The 19,872-nt window shown below is 37.9% G+C and overlaps 2 protein-coding genes and 1 pseudogene across 2 annotated transcripts in view; 1 reads left to right on the forward strand and 2 right to left on the reverse strand.

The window, feature by feature from the left end:
- gdap2 (ganglioside induced differentiation associated protein 2) overlaps positions 1 to 19,872 on the reverse strand; it is a 358,630-nt gene that overhangs the window by 113,802 nt on the left and 224,956 nt on the right. The gene's annotated exons all lie outside the window — the stretch shown is intronic.
- Positions 1,017 to 1,943, forward strand: LOC140319984 (olfactory receptor 10J5-like). The gene has a single exon (XM_072397746.1). It carries the CDS (start codon positions 1,017 to 1,019, stop codon positions 1,941 to 1,943), a length of 927 nt encoding a protein of 308 aa, XP_072253847.1.
- On the reverse strand, positions 15,231 to 16,504 carry LOC140319258 (olfactory receptor 4B13-like; annotated as a pseudogene).

A 19,872-nucleotide genomic window follows, 5' to 3' on the forward strand; every position in this document is an offset into this window, starting at 1 on the left:
AACCAGTGAACCTATTGATTTACCCAGCAGTAAACAGGGCAGGTATTTTTCAGTCTGTCAGCTAATGAAACCTTCTTTTCATTAACATGCTTAGAATCTGTGTTGCTTCTCACCAAAGCCGCCTATAACAATTTAGCAGGTAATATCATCAAGCAGTCTGCACACATCAGACATGATCGTGATACCAAGATCATTAGACATCTGTCACACAGTTTGGCCTGCAGTGAACTTATACGACTGCCAAAATTGCATTTAAGTATGACAAGAGAATTCGGCAAGCCCTTTGCTCTTTGGCTACCCCTAAAGTTGCGGGATGTAAATTATTAAAACAATCCCTATTTGGGCCCTGCACATGTAGCTACAGCTATACAGATGAATTTGTTGTCATGTTGAAGAGACCAGAAAGATGACATCAAAAGCCTATAAAGTGCGAAGCACTCGCAAAGCAAAACGATGTGGTACAGGGCCGGAAACCAAAGCCTCTCAGCCCCAGAGCCATCTCGTTCAGTTTGAAGCCCAGGTGTGTGAACATATAGAAGGTTAGTGTACATCAAAACATGTTTTAAGGTTCACAAACTTCTCTAGTATTGCCTTAGGGCGCTGAAGACTCAATTGTACCATTGTCCAAAGAACCACTCTAATCTGAGATAGCCAGTTATTGAGAATATGGGATATGGCAGCACGACCGCACCACTGTTGTTTAATTGAGCATAAAAAACAACACTGGTATACACAACACAAAAAAAAACAGGCCTCCTGAGTTTGACAAAGTTTGTGACGTTATTGTCTCCTTGGTGAGGAGTTTAATGAGATCCATAAAGGATGAAGTGTTCTAATAAAAACATTAACCAAACTCAGACAGTGTACTTTAGGACAACTAAATTTATCATGACTGTACTTCTAAGTCAGGTAACTGAATTAATTCAAATGCTTACTTCGTCTTCGCCACCCTGTACGATGTGTCGGTAATGTTATGTCCTTTTTCTTAACTGACTAATATATTTTTGACCGTTTAGATGGATGATAAGTTGAATGTCACTTATATAACACTTACAGGGTATGTAGAGGTGGAGAAATTGAGGTATGTATATTTTGTGGTCATTTTTACAGTATATGTTCTCATACTCTGCTGCAATTCCACCATTGTTTGTCTGATTGTGATTCACCACAACCTTCATGAGCCCATGTACATTTTCATTGCAGCCTTATTACTGAACTCTGTTGTTTTCAGCACCTCAATCTACCCGAAGCTTTTGATTGACGTTTTATCTGAAAGACAGATTATATCACACGCAATGTGCCACTTCCAATATTTCTTTTTTTACACTACAGCGATTGGAGAATTCTTTCTGTTGGCAGCCATGGCTTATGACAGATTTGTGTCTATATGTAAACCTTTGCAATATCCAATTATCATGAAAAAAACTACTGTCTTGGTCTTCTTGGTTTCGGCTTGGCTTCTGCCCGCATGTCTAGTTGCTGGGTCAGCTCTACTCAGTGCAAATGAGAGAGTTTGTAACTTCACGTTAAAAGGAATCTTTTGTAACAATTCAATTCACAAACTTCATTGTGTGACCTCTAGATTAATATCTGTGTATGGTATAATGATTATGCTCAGTGTTGTATTTTTGCCCATACCGTACACAGTTTTCACTTATGCAAAGATACTTATGATATCCTGGCATAGTTGTAAGACGGTAAGAACAAAAGCTGCACAGACCTGTTTACCTCATCTGCTGGTTTTATTCAACATTACTTTGCTCGGCACTTATGATGTTATTGTACTTAGACTGGAATCAGATATTTCTCAAACAACACGCTTAGTAATGACTTTACAATTTCTGTTGTATCATCCTCTCTTTAATCCAATCATCTATGGACTGAAAATGAAAGAAATCTCTAAACACCTGAAGCGGTTGTTCTGTCAAGTAAAACGACTTTGAATAAAGATTTTTTTACATGAGAAATTAAGTGATTTGTCTGATCTTTGTTGTTTTGAGAACCTTCTTGCATACTGAAATGAATGTAACATAAATAAGTACTGGTGGCCATGCAAAGTGGAAAAATACAGATATCTTTATTTTGTTTGCTTACAAAACATATTTTTATCATCTGCAGCAATTCTACTTTTGTATAACTCATTGTGATTCCCAAAAAACTACAGTACTACAAGTACATTTTTATTGCAGCTTAGTTAATCAACTCCAATCTTTTCAGCACTAAAATATACCCAAAGCTTTTGATTTCATTTTACTCTTTAAGTTGTTCAGAATTCACACTGTTGGCAGCCATGTCTTATGACAGATATGTGTCTATATGTAAACCTCTATCCAAGTATCCAAATATCATGAGGATAAAAAATGTTGGTATCTTAGTGTTTATGGCCTTGCTTTTACTTGCTTGTCTTGTTTCTGCGTCAATTACAAGGTAAGGTCAATTAAAACTCTGCAGCTTTACATTACAAGGTTATTTTTGCAACAATACAGCTAACAGCCTTCTCTGTGTGAGTTCAAAGGCATTGTTGACATGTGGTTTAGTTGTTCTATTCAGTATTGCTCTTCTTCCCCTGCTTTTCATTCTATACAAATATACTTATAATAGCTTATAAAAGTTGTGGAGAAGTCAGGAAAAATGCCGCACAGACATGCGTACCTCACTGTTCTTTTACTTTGTGATAATAATGAAGTGATGTGAAGAGATTGTGTAAAAGAAAAAAATCTCTTACTTTAACTATTATAATTTGTTTTAGGCACACAAATATTGAAATAAGTTCCGTTTAGTTAGTGTACTTCAGTGTTTACATATAATGTATATAATGTCCCTGAATGTTTTCATTAAGCTTATTGAATTGAATTTTTTTTGTTCAAAGTAAGAGGCTGGAAAGCTAACCCGAGGTTTGCACATCTAACTGAGAGTACATCATTATTAAAATCTTCAATCACTAGTAAATAACTATTTGATAATAATCTTGTAACATAACAGCACTAAACTCAATATGGTGTATCTTTGATTTTTTTTTTTTCGTTTTTGGTATTTCAAATTCACTTGCTGAGAGAATTAAAAGATGAGAAGAAGAAGTGAGATCAGGGGGATCTTGCATGTTTCTAGTTTCACTATCATTTCTGTTATCATTATCTTGTATTACAGATCTTATGTTCATACTGTGTATCTTCACGTGACTGTGGAGCAGCTAAAATGTTTATGTTTATGCATTTGGTAGATGCTTTTATCTAAAGCGACTTACAAATGAGGATATAACATTACAGCTGGCATCAAAGCTAACAATAAGCTACATAGAAGGAACCCACTAGTCTGACTCTGTCAGAGGTGACAGAGTAGAGATAGGGTGCAGGCATAGAGGAAAGTACAGAAAGAGAAAGTGCAGCAGAGGGGGTCGGGAAGTACAGGGTAAGTGCTAGGATAGGAGATGCTTTCTGAAGAGCTGGGTCTTCAAGAGTTTCTTGAAGATAAATAGGCCCCTGTTCTTGTAGCACTTGGTAGGTCATTCCACCATTGTGAAACAACACATGAAAAGAGTCTGGATTGTCTTGACCAGAGTGACCGAGTCGTGACGTAAGCCTTTGCGAGAGCTGTCAAGTAGATGGGAACTGTTCCATTAAGTACTACGTAGGCTAACATCAGAATAATAAAAAAAAAACATACTTGAATTTGATGCGGGCGGCTAAGGGTAGCCAGTGGAGCTCAACAAACCGATTAAGCAATGATTGAGCAACGGAGGCAACATGATCTTTAAAGGTCAGCTGGTCATCAATCACGACACCCAAGTTTCTAGCTACCTTTGACGGAGGAAGAGATTGGGATTCAGTAATGTGGGTAAGACAAATAGAGCTTGGTATCATCAGCATACCAGTAGTATGAGAAGCCATGTGATCAGAATCTGGCCCAGTGAGGTGGTGTATATGGCAAAGAGAAGAGGTCCCAGTACTGAACCTCGGGGGACCCCTGTGGCAAGGTGGTGCACTGCAGAAGTGTGACCAAACCAAGATACTTTGAATGGCCGTCCAGTGAGGTGTGCCCTCCCTGTGATGCCCATGCTAGAGAGTATGGACAAAAGGATGCCGTGGTTGACTGTATCAAATACAGCAGATAAGTTGAGCAGTATAAGTAGTAAGTACTGAGGACTTAGCTGTCACTCTGGTTTCTTTTAAGGCTTCTGTCACAGCCAACAGAGCTGTTTCAGTGGAGTGGCTACTTTTAAACCCAGATTGCTTTGGGTCAAGAACGTTGTTTTGTGAGAGGAATTCTGTGACCTGCTTAAAGGCCGCCCTTTCAATGGTCTTAGACAGAAACGGGAGGAGAGAGACCGGAACAGGGAAGGTTTCTTGAGCAGTGGTGTAACCCGAGCTTGCTTGAATGTGGTAGGAAATGTACCCGATGTCAGTGAAGCATTAACCCATCCAAATTATTCACTTCAGGTGTTCCAATCACTTCCATGGCCACATGTGTATAAATTCAAGCACCTAGGCATTCAGACTGCTTCTACAAATATTTGTGAAAGAATGGGTCGCTCTCAGGAGCTCAGTGAATTCCAGCATGGTACCGTGATAGGATGCTACCTGTGCAACAAGTCCAGTTGTGAAATTTCCTCACTACTAAATATTCCACAGTCAATTGTCAGTGGTATTATAACATAGTGGAAGCGATTGGGAACGACAGCAACTCAGCCACTAAGTGGTAGGCCACATAAAATGGTCAGCGGATGCTGAGACACACAGTGCGCAGAGGTCGGCAACTTTCTGCAGAGTCAATCGCTACAGACCTCCAAACTTCACTTAGCCTTCAGATTAGCTCAAGAACAGTGTGTGGAGAGCTTCATGGATTGGGTTTCCATGGCCAAGCAGCTGCATCCAGGCCATACATCACCAAGTGCAATGCAAAGCGTCAGATGCAGTGGTGTAAAGCAAGTACCTCACCGCCACTGGACTCTGGAGCAGTGGAGGCGCGTTCTCTGGAGTGACGAATCATGCTTCTCCATCTGGCAATCTGATTGAGGAGTCTGGGTTTGCCGGTTGCCAGGAGAACTGTACTTGTCTGACTGCATTGTGCCAAGTGTACAGCAGTTCCATTAAAAGGAACTCTGAATGCTTCAGCATACCAAGAGATTTTGGACAGTTTCATGCTCCCAACTTTGTGGAAACAGTTTAGGGATACCCCTTCCTGTTCCAACATGACTGTGTACCAGTGCACAAAGCAAGGTCCATAAAGACATGGTGGAGCGAGTTTGGTGTAGAAGCATCGAACTTGACTGGCCTGCACAGAGTCTTGACCTCAACCTGATAGAACACCTTTGGGATGAATTAGAACGGAGACTTCAAGCCAGGCCTTCTGTCCAACATCAGTGTCTGACCTCATAAATGTGGTAAAAAATTCCCATAAACACACTCCTAAATCTTATGGAAAGGTTGAAAATTTGAGCCAGAAGAGTTGAAGCTGTTATTGCTGCAAAAGGTGGGCCGACGTCATATTAAACCCTCTGGATTAAGAATGGGATGTCATAAAATGATGTTAAGGCAGATGAGCGAATACTTTTGGCAATATTGTGTATGTGACTGCTGCAGTTACCGTAAGAGCTATGGATTGGAATAGATTAGTAGGAACAGGGTCCAGCGGACATGCAGTAGGACAGCATATGAGAAGTTGTCAGTGAGAGGGGTGAATGAAGAAAATGATGCAGTGGGACTTTTGCATGCTGAGTTTGTGGCACACATGTTTAGGGAAGGTTCGGGTGTGGGCAGTTCAGTAAACTGTTTGCTTATAGCTGCCACTTTGTCGGTAAAAAATTAGGCAAAGATGCGCTGTCAGATTGGAAGCAGGTGAAAAAAAAAGATTGGTGGCAGAGGCAGAGGGTTAAGTAGAGTTTTGAAGGTGGAAAATTGTTTCCAGGTGTCAATAGTATTGTGAATCTTGTCAACGTAGAAAGGCTTTTTTGCATCAGTGAATCTAGCTGAGAATTATATCCATATCCAAATATAATTTGCATATTTAAGTAGGGACGTGGACAGGGAGGAGTTGGGTACTCAATTCCACGTTGATTGGGATGTACAAAAGAAATGTGCTTGGATTCATGCGTGCGCACACATTGATACATCCGGATATTTTTGTACGTTGGAGGGCATTTTGGTTTGAGCGTACGCCATGTTTCAGTAGGAAATATGTTTGTTGACTGTGTTTTACCCAATAAAGAAATAAAGCCATGTTGTTACTATGTCAGTTTTCATTACAAGACATTCAAGAAACTGTTTAGAGAACGTCAATCATGTGGTTTAATGCTGCACTATGCCTAGAACACACCTCCTCCCCTTGTGCAAGACACAATTTAATTTAACTTAAATCCAAAGAGTACACTGAATGAGGGTTACATTTGTTCTGATGTTGACTCCTCAAACTCAACCAGCTGACCTCATACATACAGTACATTCTGGTGTTGCCCTTGCCTCAGCACATTTTTGGGGATGTGTTTAGTGTGGTTATCCCCCTACACCCAATGTGTGTGATTTTTGGTCTTGCAGATGATACCTATTCACTCAAAGGCAGGGCCCATACTGTCAGAGCCTTCACCTCTCTGCTCCCTAGACAGCTGATACTGTTCCTCTGGAAGAAACAAACCCACATTTAGTACATGGATTAGAGACACCATGTCATTTCTGAAACTGGAGAAAATTAGATATCCATACAAAACTTTGAGAAGAAACTGATTAGATGCATAGATGGCAGTGGGGTTTGTTTAATGTTTGAGCAGCATTTTTAAACAGACATCCACTGATTATGATTAAAAAAGACCAGTGTTCATCTTCGACCACTCTACTTTTTCACAGGTTCTGCCACCCTTGGAGGGAAGCACATTATTTGACTTATCGGGATATTATGTGAGACAAAATGTTAGGATAATATTGTGAGGTTGTTTAGATCATTTTTACAAGATAATCAACCTTTTCATTTCAAAGCTGTTCAAACACTTATTACTGTTTAATTCTCTTGATGCATTTGAACAACTTTCTTGTCCTTTTTGTTTAACATGGATGAACTGATGCACATGTTTTAATGTGTTATTGAGGTAAGGCTCAACTCAAAGAAGTCAGAATGTGGCTGCAAAGTTGACACAAAGTTGATCTAAAAGTGCTACAAAGTGTTGTGTGTATTTTCCACCTCATATGATGCAATTCGTTTACATACCACCAACATGGCCTCTTGAGGCAAATGTATGCTGTATTATAACAGGCTTCATGAATTAATCCGACTGCCATGAACTGAGGTAATGACACTGTAATGAGTGTCATTGGTGTCCTCTACTGTGGCCTCTCATGTGTTCCACCTGCACTGAGGTAAACAACAGGCCGCGCCTCAGAGGCCTGACTACAGCCAGTCTGACAACAGATAATTATGACCCAGTGGCCACAGTAAGCTGGACTCCTGGGATGTTTTCACATTTACCTCTGTGATTTGTGTCAGTGATCAAGATGATGCAATATAACAAACACAAAAATAAAACTTTTACTAACTGTTGAATGTCACAGTAACAGAGTTAAATAACAGAGTTTTATTTTGATCAGACGGCTCATAAAAGACTTCAAAAGTAAAGATTTAAAAATAAACAGAGAATCGGACTAATATGAGTTAATGTAACTGATTGTGATCTTAAAACTAAGAAATTTAGTAGTTTTTTTTTTAATTGCATAGTTCAACAGTATATCATTTGAATTTGAGGAGAACATATGATGGGTCTGTCTCTGTGAAAAATGTGTGATAGTTACAAAACAAAAACTATGACTTTTTGTATTGTTTTAAAATGTTTCATTCGTTTGTACAGCAGATTGTGTGTGTTTAGCTGCAGGATCAGGAATCTTTGATGCACAACACTGTTACAGAGTCAGTTTTAATGCAAGGGATGCTTTCCTAACCATAACCCTTTAATATCCACACTGAGAAGAACAATAAGGGAAAATGTTGTCACTTGATTTTTCATTTGCTTTGAGCAGTGATAATGAGAATCTGTGTTTTTTTTCACAAATAGTTGGATAGCACTTCACGGTCAAAGTATCAAGATTTAAAAAATGTATGGCATACTGTTGGATTTATTTTAGTATTACATAGCTAAATTAAGTGGTAGAGATAGTTTAGATAGGTTTACTTAATCTTGTCGATAAGATACATTATAGACACAGAAAAAGTTAACTCTACTTAACAGGAGAGCAGGACATTAAACCATCGTATTTTAAATACTTGATCTCAACTAATCCTTGTTCCAGTAATCTATAGCAAAATATAACAGTATATCCAACATAGGGAGGATAATTCGGAGGAGCGCATATTAAAAATGAGAAATGAGTGTGACCTTGTTCTTTTGAGGGGTGTGGACTTTTCTATCGGTAAACTATGAGAAGAAACAGTTCTAATCTTAATTAAATCTTAATATAATCTAATCTTAATAATGTTAATCTAACTGTGTGAGCTTGCACAACGCTGTCTATGAATAACCTTATTGTTCAGTAATATAGACTGTTGACAGTCTGGCATACAAGGACGTGCACCCTCTGCTGGCTTGTATATGTGGGTGTGAGAGGCCAGCTCAGTCACACCAGGAAATATCAAATAATAATGATAATAAATAGTTCATATGTCCAAAAATATATGGTGTCACAAGCCCTGGTTGTAAATTGTGAGATGATGATGCTGAGGGTGTTATTTTCTGTAAAGCAGCATTCACCTGACATGATGAAAACTGTGACTTATGAATAGGAAAATGTATAAAAAAAATTAAAATGAGTGCAAGGGAAGTAGTGAAGTGCAATGACTGTGGAGAACATACATGAGTCACAGACTACTGGAGCCTTTGTGGTCTAATGAACCCGAGTAAAATGTGAAAAGTAAACATAGTCACTTGAGAACATGCACTTAGAAGGAACCTGTTAACCTGCTGTCAAATCTAAACCTTATGGTTCATGGTAAAAGTATCAAAAATTTGAAAAAGTGAAGGTATAACATGTTTGAACTTTTGGGTTTACAAACCAAAACAGAGTGTTGTAGATGCCTCAGGCAGGCCTACTTCCTCCTATCTTTAATATGATAATGTACTTTTCTCTAACTTATTCAGAACATAGTCTGAACACTTCTGTTGCTCAACTTGCAGAACCTGCATGGTTCAACCCTTTAATCACTTGCTGGAAAATGTGTGCATAAACATAAACATAAAAGGGATTCACTCACTGTCTTCAGATATTAAAGTTTAATAAAGCTTAAACAAGTTCTCTGAAAATACACAAACAGGTGACAAATGGCACAGATGGCAAATCCCAGCTTCATAAACCTTGTTTCTGTCTATGAGTATTTTCAGCAATAATCACGTTAATTAATATAAGTGATTTTTACTCATCTGAGATTGTAGAACCTGGCGGGTACCAGATCATTTTTATTATATTTTGTCCTTATAGGTGTGACGAAGCATTTAGAGACATTTGTAGAAAAGTATTTTCTGTATATTCATATGTGTTCGTGTGTAGGATGGAGTCTGTGGAACAGAGAAAGCGAATGAAAAAAAAAAGCAGTAAAACAACAACTGAGGAAAAAACATTATCTTGAACTTGAGTTTAGTTCAGGACTCTTTGTCTTGCCTCCAGAACCCTCACAGGGAACTTGTAATTTGTTCAAGTTAACACATCATGACATTTGCTCTTTGCTGTCGTTATTATTGCCACAGCAGCTTTAACGGGACTGTGACCCAAAACGACACGTTTTAGGTAACTCAGAGTTGTCAGAAGCTTTGAAAGAACAGCAAAGAACGAGAGCAGGTGGAGATACCAGAAGTAAACGAGGCATCAGTGGGTCAGTGTTCCCAGATGACAGATATTTTATATATTATATTTATTATATGAGTTAGCTGGATTTTTTCATAGAACAAGGTCATTATAATACTGTAAAATGGGATGATCCTTTGAAGTAGCAATCTTTAAAATAAATGCAGTGTTTCACCAATGAAGGTTTTTGAAAGCTTGCGCGAAAGCCAGTGTTTAAAACTCTCAGCCTCAGATACCACAGATACGCGTTTGTAAACTATAAAGAAACTATAAGGTAATAAAGTAAAGGTTAAAGTTCTTTGATAATTGTTACTGATACTGACTGTTCAATTGTGGTAGATGAATGGGGAAAAGTTTGTGCACACAGACTTTATTCAGCTTAGAACATACAAATAACCAAAAATACTCAGCAGCCATATTATTGAATACTTAAACAAATTGAAATCAAATGATAGATTTAGAGTTGTTGGACTACACGGATACTTGCTCTTTTTCTTTTAGAAGAAACACTTGAAAAACTTTTATGAATTTTACTTTTGTTGTTGTTGTTAAAGTGAACAAGCTAAATGACCTATTAGTCAGAGCTCATTGCTCTCTAAAGACTGTCAGCTAATGATCTGTTGGCCAACTCTGTTACTGACAAAGTTACTTCACTTAACTACTTGTCTCATTAAAGAGGCAATTAAAGTCAAAGATTTCTATTTCCAAGAGGCAAAGGCAACCAGAGAGTTTGGAATAACCCAGCATGTTGGATCAATTTGACAGTTATCACTGATCGCAGAGGTAAGTGTGAGAGCATCCCACGAGTCCAGCTCATTGTGGCCACTGGGTGATAATTACCTGTCCGGCCACTCCTCTGAGGCCTGTTTCTGTGTTTACCACAGAACAGGTGGAACACATGAGAGGCCACTAATAACACTCTTGACAGTATCCTTACATCAACTGTGAGTATTCCAATGTGTGATAATGATAGTCCACCAACGGATCATGTTGGTGTCACCTAAATGAATTGCATCATACTATGTGAAAAGTGCTTCTCTGATTCCAAACAAATCAAAGAAAAACTTTTTATCACTTTAGTAGCAGCTTTCTGTCAACTTTCTGACCTTTTTGACAGTTCATGATTTGCACACAATGAATAAGTCGGACATTTGAATCACTGGACAAAGGAAAGGAGAGCAGTTGCAGCTGTAATGCATCAAGAGAAGATTAGACAAAAGACATAACTTATTTGCAACCAAAACTTGCAACATTTAACACGTAAAGTTACTCTGACGTCATGTCTGATATCATTTACAGCCAGAAAGCTTGAATATTTGTCTTTCTTAAATACAAAAATGTTCTTAAATACAAAAATGTTCACTGCAGGATATTCTCACTTTTTCATCTTTTTGAGTGCACACACAGTCATCAAATTCAGGATGTGCTCATATTTTTCATTAAATAGTTCTCAGTTCTAACATTTCATTTGTTTTCTGTGTTTTATTGTGAATTAAACAGCGGTTCGTGGGATTGTCTACTTATTGCGTCCTGTTTTTATTTACATTCTAAATATCGTCTTAACTCTCTGGAATTTGGGTTGTACGCTGTACATTTACAGTTAACTTTATTCCTATACTGAGGTACTGCCATGTAAACAGCATTTAATCACTCTAACCCAAAGTAAGGTCGTATTTAGACATTTATATCCCAGTGTGACATCCTACAGCAGCTTTTGTTACATCTCGCAACACAAACCGCTGCTTTACAATCATGTTTTAGGCTCCATCAGCGTCAGTGCAGAACAGGATGGCTGCTGGGAAAAAATACACACTTTTGGGGTGAGGGAGAAATCTGATGAGTGTCCTGAGGTTTGAGTGATTTGTCGAACTGCTGGGATAGGGGCTTGAGCCTATCCCTGCTGCCGTTGGACGGGGTGCACCCCGGACATGTTGCCAGTCCATCAAAAGGCCGTTTTGTAATATGTAAGTGGAAATATAAAGGATATCCAACTCATGAAAACTACATATTCAGACTATTATTTACAGTCATCTCCTCAGGGCCTCATCTTGCTGGCCTTTATACTGAGGGAGAGCAACTAGATTAGCACCTATGTTAAAACTTCTTTTAAAACCAATGTCAAGGTGTGTACGTGCCTTCATGATTTGTGGGCCTACACATTCTCTTTGGACAAATTTTCATTATCAAAAATTATCATTATCAATTATCAAATTGTCTAATCAGCCCTTAGAAAGTGGGATATTTGTACTCATAAATTAGATTTCAGTGATTGTTCGCACAGTATTTGATTTGAATTAGCTATCAAAAATGAGCGGCACAATTTCAGACAGTGAGAGGAGACCTGAGGTGAAAAATAAGTTTTTTTAACTAACCTGCTGGTAACAATTACAAGTGGAATCAAGACATCTGTTAGTGATTCAACAGGAGAACACTGTTTTATTGTTTACAATGCCTTCTACAAAACAGAACACCGGCTGGATTTACATAGACACTGAATAAATGGATGAATTAGTTGTGTGTTTACATGTCACAAAAGATTAATCAGAATGAAACTTTTTTGACATGCAGAAAGTGGGTTTGATCGTTTAACTGAAGGAAATATAACTAAATATTCTGAGAAAAAAACTATTTGCCAATTCTACAGATATAATTCAGATTTATTCTGGAGCCTATCCCAGCTGTCATTAGTCGAGATGCTGGGTACAATCTGGACAGGTCACCAGTCCATCACAGGTTCACACAGAGACAAATGACCACACTCACTCTGAGGGACAATTTAGGGACATGCATGCTTTTTGGACAGTGGGAGGAAGCTGGGGTACCCGGATAGAACCCACCCATCCACAGGGAGAACATGCACACAGAAAGGTCCCAGCTGGGGATCAAACCTGGAACCCTTTTGCTGTGAGGTGACGGTACGAACCACCACACCACCGTGCAGCCCCACTTAATAATTCGACTGTATTAAGAAAAAACTCAAAAGCTTAAGAGAAGCTACAGAATGCAAGACCTTCAGAGTTATTAGGAAAGTGAGACCGAAGACACTTGATAAACTGGAACAATCCTTTGAATGACTGAATAAGAAACAAAAACAAGAAAAGAAGAGGAAATACATAGAAGTTTATTAATGTTTCCTCCCATAAACACAACGGTGTGAGCAAGGTCATCATCTGGGTTACAAATAGATTTGTGTTAGTGACTATAAACTGATATAAAGTGATTGTTCTATTGTCAAAAGAATAATGACACATGAATGTATGTCCCTTTGTCTCCAATATACTCCTCAAACTCATCCATGTATTTTCTGTAGCTACCCGCTGAATCAAACTCAGGGTTTGCAGGGGTGCTGGAGCCTATCTCAGCTGCCACTGAGCGAGAGGCTGCCAATCCATCACAGGCCACATAGAGACAAATGAGACAAACAACCATCTCCTCAAATTCAAATGATATAAAACACAAACACAGCATTGTTCTTATTTAATTTAAAATGACCTGATAGATTTTTTGGCTGTGAGACTACAAGATAAAGTCACATTTAACTTTGATTAATATCAATACGTTTGAACAAATAGTTCCTTAATGAGCCATGTTGTCATGTATCAATAAGAACAATGAACCCTGTTTTTATACTTTTATTATTGTTGTTAAAGTGAGTTGTCCTAAGACTGTTTGTGAGGGTTAACCACTCTCTAAGGGCATCATGAGATATGGAATCGTTCCAAATTTCATTTAACTTTGCAGCTCAAGAGGCATTCAAAGTAAAAGTTTGTCTTTTTCTGTTTGTAATATTGCATCATGTTTGGATCAGTGTGACACAAATCACTGACCACAGAGGTAAATGTGGGAAAATCCCACGAGTCCATCTCACTGTGTTTTCAGCCTGGCTGTTGTCAGGCCGCTCCTCTGAGGCCCGGCCTGTTGTTTACCACAGTGCAGCTGGAACACATGAGAGGCCACAGTAGAGGACACTAATGACACTCATTACAGACAGTATCCTTACATCAGGTTCATGGAAGTCAGATTCATTTGTGAAACCCTCACACATTTGCCTTAGAGCGCATAACAGCACTTTGCAAAACTTTAGAAGCAACTTTGTGGCCACATTCTGACTTCTTTGACATCTCATGATTTTAGCCTTGCATCATGAAGGTGTATCATCAGTGTTTGACAAGACTTCTTAACAAAAAGGTTAAATGTTTAACAAAAACTGTTTAAACTACTCATCTTTAATCATTCTCACATTTTGTCTTATACAATACCACAATCAACTAAATAAGCACTAAGTAACTAAGTAAGCACCTAAACGTTGGTTCATATCTTATTTTCAGCTATTGATATTAAGTGTACAATACAATATTTCTACATGCACTTCCCTCTAGGAGTGGTTTTATTCATGATTAGTGGATTTCGGGGATATCTGTATGAAAACTCTGCTCAAAAGGGTTACAAGCAGCCTTCACCCTGAGTGCTGACAGTGGATAGGTATTGGGGTTAGGTATAATGCACTCTGGGTGATGTGCTAAGGAGATGCAAGGTGCAAACCCACAGAATGGACACTATGGAACTGAGAATGAGACAGATAATGACAGTGACACATACTAACAACACAGTTTTATTTTTTTGTTGGGTACAGCAAACATACCATACGGGCATATTTACAGATGTGACACATACCTTATTCTGGACCAGTTGCTCCAGACAATAAAATGCTCAATCTTACTTCATAATTGACTTCAAACCCATTTATATGACTTTTGTAGGGACAAAAAGCACTGGGCAGCAGAGAACAATATCAGAAAACTACAAAAATTCAATACCAACAGCAAATAGATTGCAACTGTAAACAACAAACAGATGTAAATGACTGGTAATAAATATTTGACAACAACAACATTTCGATATATACAGAACTTGTTTTACATAGTATCACAGTTTTAGAGAATAACTCCAAATGACTGGCTTTAAAAATACATTTCATCGTACAGCACTTCTCTGAGCTGTTCCACAACAATGTGAACAAAAATTAATATGAATTTGATTTGAAGAAGAAAACGGAGATAATAATAGAAGTTGAGATTTTATAGTGAAGCTAGAAATATGTATGAACCCCTCTGACCCCAACTTTAAAGGTCAAACTAGTATGAGAAGGAGGTTTTAAAGTATAAGAAAAATAAATGACCATACAACTGTCAGCATGAAAACAACAGGAAAGGTTTGGTTCAGGCATGTTAAATGAGGATTTAAATAGAAATCTACTCTCAGTCCAATGTCCAAATGTCAGGTTGCCTTTTTATTCCCCTCATTTTGAACAACAGATTATATTTTTAATATTTGTGTGTCAGTAACAAATGTAGATATTTGAAGTAAAAGATTTTGCTGCATCTCTTTTCTGTGTTCGTAGAAGTTTGTAAAAATCCATCATTTTGACACAGTCTTCTCACACGTCCTCACCATCATCATTATTAATGAACAGGACAGTAAATGACTTAATAAGTTCAGTTTGGCTTGACAGAAGAACCCTTTGAGGTGTTTGTAAATTTCTTTCATCTTTAGTCCATATATGATTGGATTGAAGAGAGGATTACATGTTATTATTTGCATGGTCATTACAAAACGTGCAGTCTTCGGAAAGTTGGAGTCCATTCTAACTATAATCATATCATAAGTAATCAAAAAGGAAAAGTTGACTAGTGCCAGAAGATGAGGTACGCATGTCTGCGCGGCCTTTTTCCTGACTTCTCCACAACTTTTATAAGCTATTATAAGTATATTTGTGTATGTGAAAAGAATGAAAAGCATAGGAAGAAGAGCCATGTTGAATAGAACAACTAAACCGTATGTCAACAATGCCTTTGAATTCACACAGAAAAGGTTGTTCAATGAATTGTTGCAAAAAATACCTTGTAATGTCAAGCTGCAAAGTTTTGGATTAGCATTTCCTATAACTGGCACAGCAATATGACAAGCAGGTACAAGCCAGGCCAAAAACAGTAAAATACCAACATTTTTCCTCCTCATGATGGTTGGATACTGCAGAGGTTTACATATAGACACATATCTGTCATAAGACATGGCTGCCAGCAGTACGAATTCTGAACAACTTAAAGCGTAAAATGAGAAAATCTGGAGGAGACAGGCTTGATAAGATATTATCTGTTTTTCTGATAAAAAGTCAATCAAAAGCTTCGGGTAGATATTAGTGCTGAAAAGAACGGAGTTGATTAACAAAGCAGCAATGAAAATGTACATAGGCTCATGCAGGTTTTTGTGAATCACAATGAGACACACAACAGTAGAATTGCTGCAGATGATCAAAATATATACTGTAAGCATTGTAACAAAATATAGATATCTGTAGTTTTCCACTTCCACGAGGCCACCAAGACTGATATATGTTCTATTCATTTAAGTATGCAAGACGGTTGTCAAAACAACAAATAAGACATGAATGGAGGAGACAGGAACTATGCTTTCAAGCAGCAAACACAAGATAAGAAGTACAGCTCTGAAGATGGTCTGTTTGTCTCTTTAGTCAGTGATACCTGCATTTGGTGTTGTTCTTCAGATCTGAAACTTTCAGAGTCAGACCAAATATTTAAAGAAACTTCCTCATCCTCAATGGATTTATTTACCTATCTTAATGAGGAGCTGTTACCATGGTAATCTTGTTTACAGACCATTTCTTTCGTCATGATCCGTGTGGACTGGTCTGTTGCTACGACTGCACTAAACACACACATGTAGTCCATATTCAAACAAAGTGCCTATTCATGCATGAAAAAAAGGTGGTATAAAGTGTTCGTGGGAGGAATTTTCATAAACACAGGTATGAAAACTTCATGAAATAGCATCTGTTTGGTTAAAATGTATGAGAAGCTAACTTCTCTTTTCTCCCTTCCTGCTCTGACCCTGCGTTTCGTATATGGTAAAATAAAGGCCTCAGAACACTTTATGACCTATATGATGAAGGTGTTTTCATGTCCTTTGCATCTTTGTAAAAAAAAAATACAACTTCCCCAATATCATATACAATATATACTGTCATATACAACAAAATTGCCCTTCTGGGTCCAGTCTCTACTACATCTAAAACTCATGGGAAAAGGAATTAGGGGTAGAGATTACGATGCCCAGTGGAAGGACACTCTAAAACTGATGAATTCTTCGTCTATATGTGCCGGACATGGTCTGTTGCAGTGGAAGGTGCTCCATATGCCAAAGTGGTTAAAATATATCCCAACCACAGTGATGTTTGTAACCGCTGTAAACAGTCCCCAGCCGACCATGCACACATGTTCTGGATGTGCCCGAAACTGACCAACTTCTGGTCTGATATATTCCAAACTCTCAAACAAGCCCTGAACAGAAATTTGAAACTAAACCCCTTGACTTCTTATTTTGGTCTTCCTCTTAATAAAAATCTGCCCACTACTAGACAGCGTGTCGTGGCCTTCACCATCCTGTTGGCCAGGCAAATCATTCTTCTTAAATGGAAACATGTTTCACCCCTGACTCACAACTGCTGGATACGCAGAATTTTTCAGATGTCTGCAGTTAGAGAAGTTAAGGTTTTCACAGATGGGATCTCTGTCAGCTTCCCACCCACCCCTTTAGTTATTTATTATTTATTTATTTTATTATTATATATAATATATATATAACGTATATAATTTATATTATTATTATTACTAGTGTCTAAAACAGCATTTAAAAGCTAGACAGGTAATGTTAAGACATGAGACAAATGCTGTAATCTGTTGTTGTTTCTATAAATGTGTAAGGCCAGTTCACAAGCTTCAAGCTACAAGCAACACAAATCAGGTAGTTACATCTATCTCTGGGATATGGTCTCTCTCTTTCTGTCTTTTTCCAAAGGATCTGTGTTAATCTTAAGAGGTGACCCTCTGACTTTTACCCTGGCATAACTCCCATCATACATGTATATACACGGTTAATAGCAACTTACCTTTTGAACCCCCAGATGCTGCAGTGAGATTTAATGCATCACAAATTTACTGTTACTGTGTATTTCGATCTTAACACTGTGGTGCCTGCTGTTGTTGAACATATCTGACTTGTTGTGTTTTTATGTACTTGTTCACCATCTTTGTGGGGACCAATATGAGGTTCTGTTCTTTTGAGGACATTTATCAAAGTAGGGACATTTTTTTAGTATTCACCTGGATGAGATCTGAAAACATCTGCTTTGTATGTTTAGACTCAGTTTATGACTTGAATATATGATCAGTTAAATGCTATCTTAAGAAACCATTATGTAAACAAAGGTCCTCATAAACACAGAAGTACAAATGTGTGTGTTTGTACTGTGTGTGTCCGTATATGTGTGCATGGCTAAAAGCTGCAAAGGGTTAAGAAGCTTTGTGATCCATTGAAGTGCTTAGATTGAGTAGAGAGCAGGAGAATAATAGAATAATAAAAAAAAATACAAAGAGTGGCGTGGAAGGTAAAATAAAACCAGAAAAACAGATGGAGTAAGTGATAGTGGTGGAAAGAAAAAGATCTGCAAAGTTCTAAAAGAAAAAGGAGAGAAAAAGAGATGAGGTCCAAGGGAGGGGGAGAGGTTGGTGGATTAAGCGGGGTTAGAGAGGATTAGTGTCAGGTTTGGTTTGGTCGTAAACTCACATCCACGTCAGTCACTTCTAGCTGCTGCTGACATGCTAACACTGCTGATTCACTTCAGCTCAGAGATCACACACTGAAGAATCACTGCAGGGGAAACTGGACCACGGAAAGGTGGTCCTCTCACTCAGAGGTGAGTTGTTTTTTTTCAATATTGTTGTTATCTATGTTTTCACTGCATGTAAACAGATGTGTGTGTGTGTGCTGGTGTGTGTGTGTGTGCTGGTGTGTACACATGAGAAAACAAAAGGCTTAACTGATTCAAATCTGACTGAACGTCAGAAGTCTTCCTGGTTGGTCCGCAAGGTTGTGCTTAATCACAATGATCTATTGAGCTAAATACTAACAAGCCCCCCTCGCTTATATACTTACTGATATAAACAACAACCAAACAGCCAAAGACTTGTTGAGAAAGGAGAGGTTGAGGTACACATAGAGCAACTGATAGGTTGATACCATAAAGCACGGACTCCACATCTTATTGTCAGGCCTGTAAGATAACAACATTGGCACCAATCATGCCTAAAATAGGTTGAATTAATTTTGAAATAGATGTTAAAAGAAAAAAATTGCAAAAATAAGCATTTTCTGTCAGTGGATTCACACTAAAACTTTCAAATTAACTAATTATAGGGTCAAAAGGTTAACTTTTAGGTGAAAGGTGACAATAAGGATGTATATGTAGAAATCAACCAAGTTTTATTTGAGCTATAACTATGCAAAATTTATCATCAGTTTTTACTGTTATCGATAAGAAATATAATGTTCATCATTGATATATATGATATTCTTTGTTTGGTCTTTGAACCATGTTGACAAGTTTTAAATAAAATTCCTTTATTCTGAGTGAATTCATGGGCACTTGGCTTGTTTTTTAATTCATCTTCATCTAATTCATGAATTCTATGCTTCAGTGTTTAAGAGCTAGAGACATATAAGTCACTGAAACTAAACTCAAGCAGTTTCAAAGGCTGGACTTCAAATACATCTTCATATGGACCAACAGATCACTGTCCAGTCCAGTGGCTTCTAGAAGTCAAGAAATATAATTTAATTAGGTTTTAGATGACCAAACTGTTTTCATTCTGAAAAATGGAGCTTATAAATGCATAAGAACTTTGAAGTTGGTTGTATTTTATAATAGACAGCAATGGAATTAGTCCAGGGTTTTTCTGAAGATGCTCTAAGACTGTCTTGCTGACGTTTGATGACTTCTAATTAAAGCTCCTTTTGGAGACTGTAAGTGGAAACGGAAGCCAAGTAAAGATAAGAAGCTAAAGGGAAGGCATAGCCTGAAATCAGTCCACATTTAGTAACCTACTGCTGTGAGAAAGTACTGACATAACACAAGTTTTGTTTGAAATTCACCTCCACCATTTCGTTTGTTTGATGGTTAGCTTTATTCCATTTGCACTCATGT

This window comes from Leuresthes tenuis, unplaced genomic scaffold, assembly GCF_036924035.1.
Source record: "Leuresthes tenuis unplaced genomic scaffold, fLeuTen1.0.hap1 SCAF_12, whole genome shotgun sequence".
NCBI classification, from domain to species: Eukaryota; Metazoa; Chordata; class Actinopteri; order Atheriniformes; family Atherinopsidae; genus Leuresthes; species Leuresthes tenuis.

Bases quoted from the DNA above. Each gene is read 5' to 3' on its own strand.
- LOC140319984 (XM_072397746.1), top strand. From the start codon at position 1,017: ATGGATGATAAGTTGAATGTCACTTATATAACACTTACAGGGTATGTA.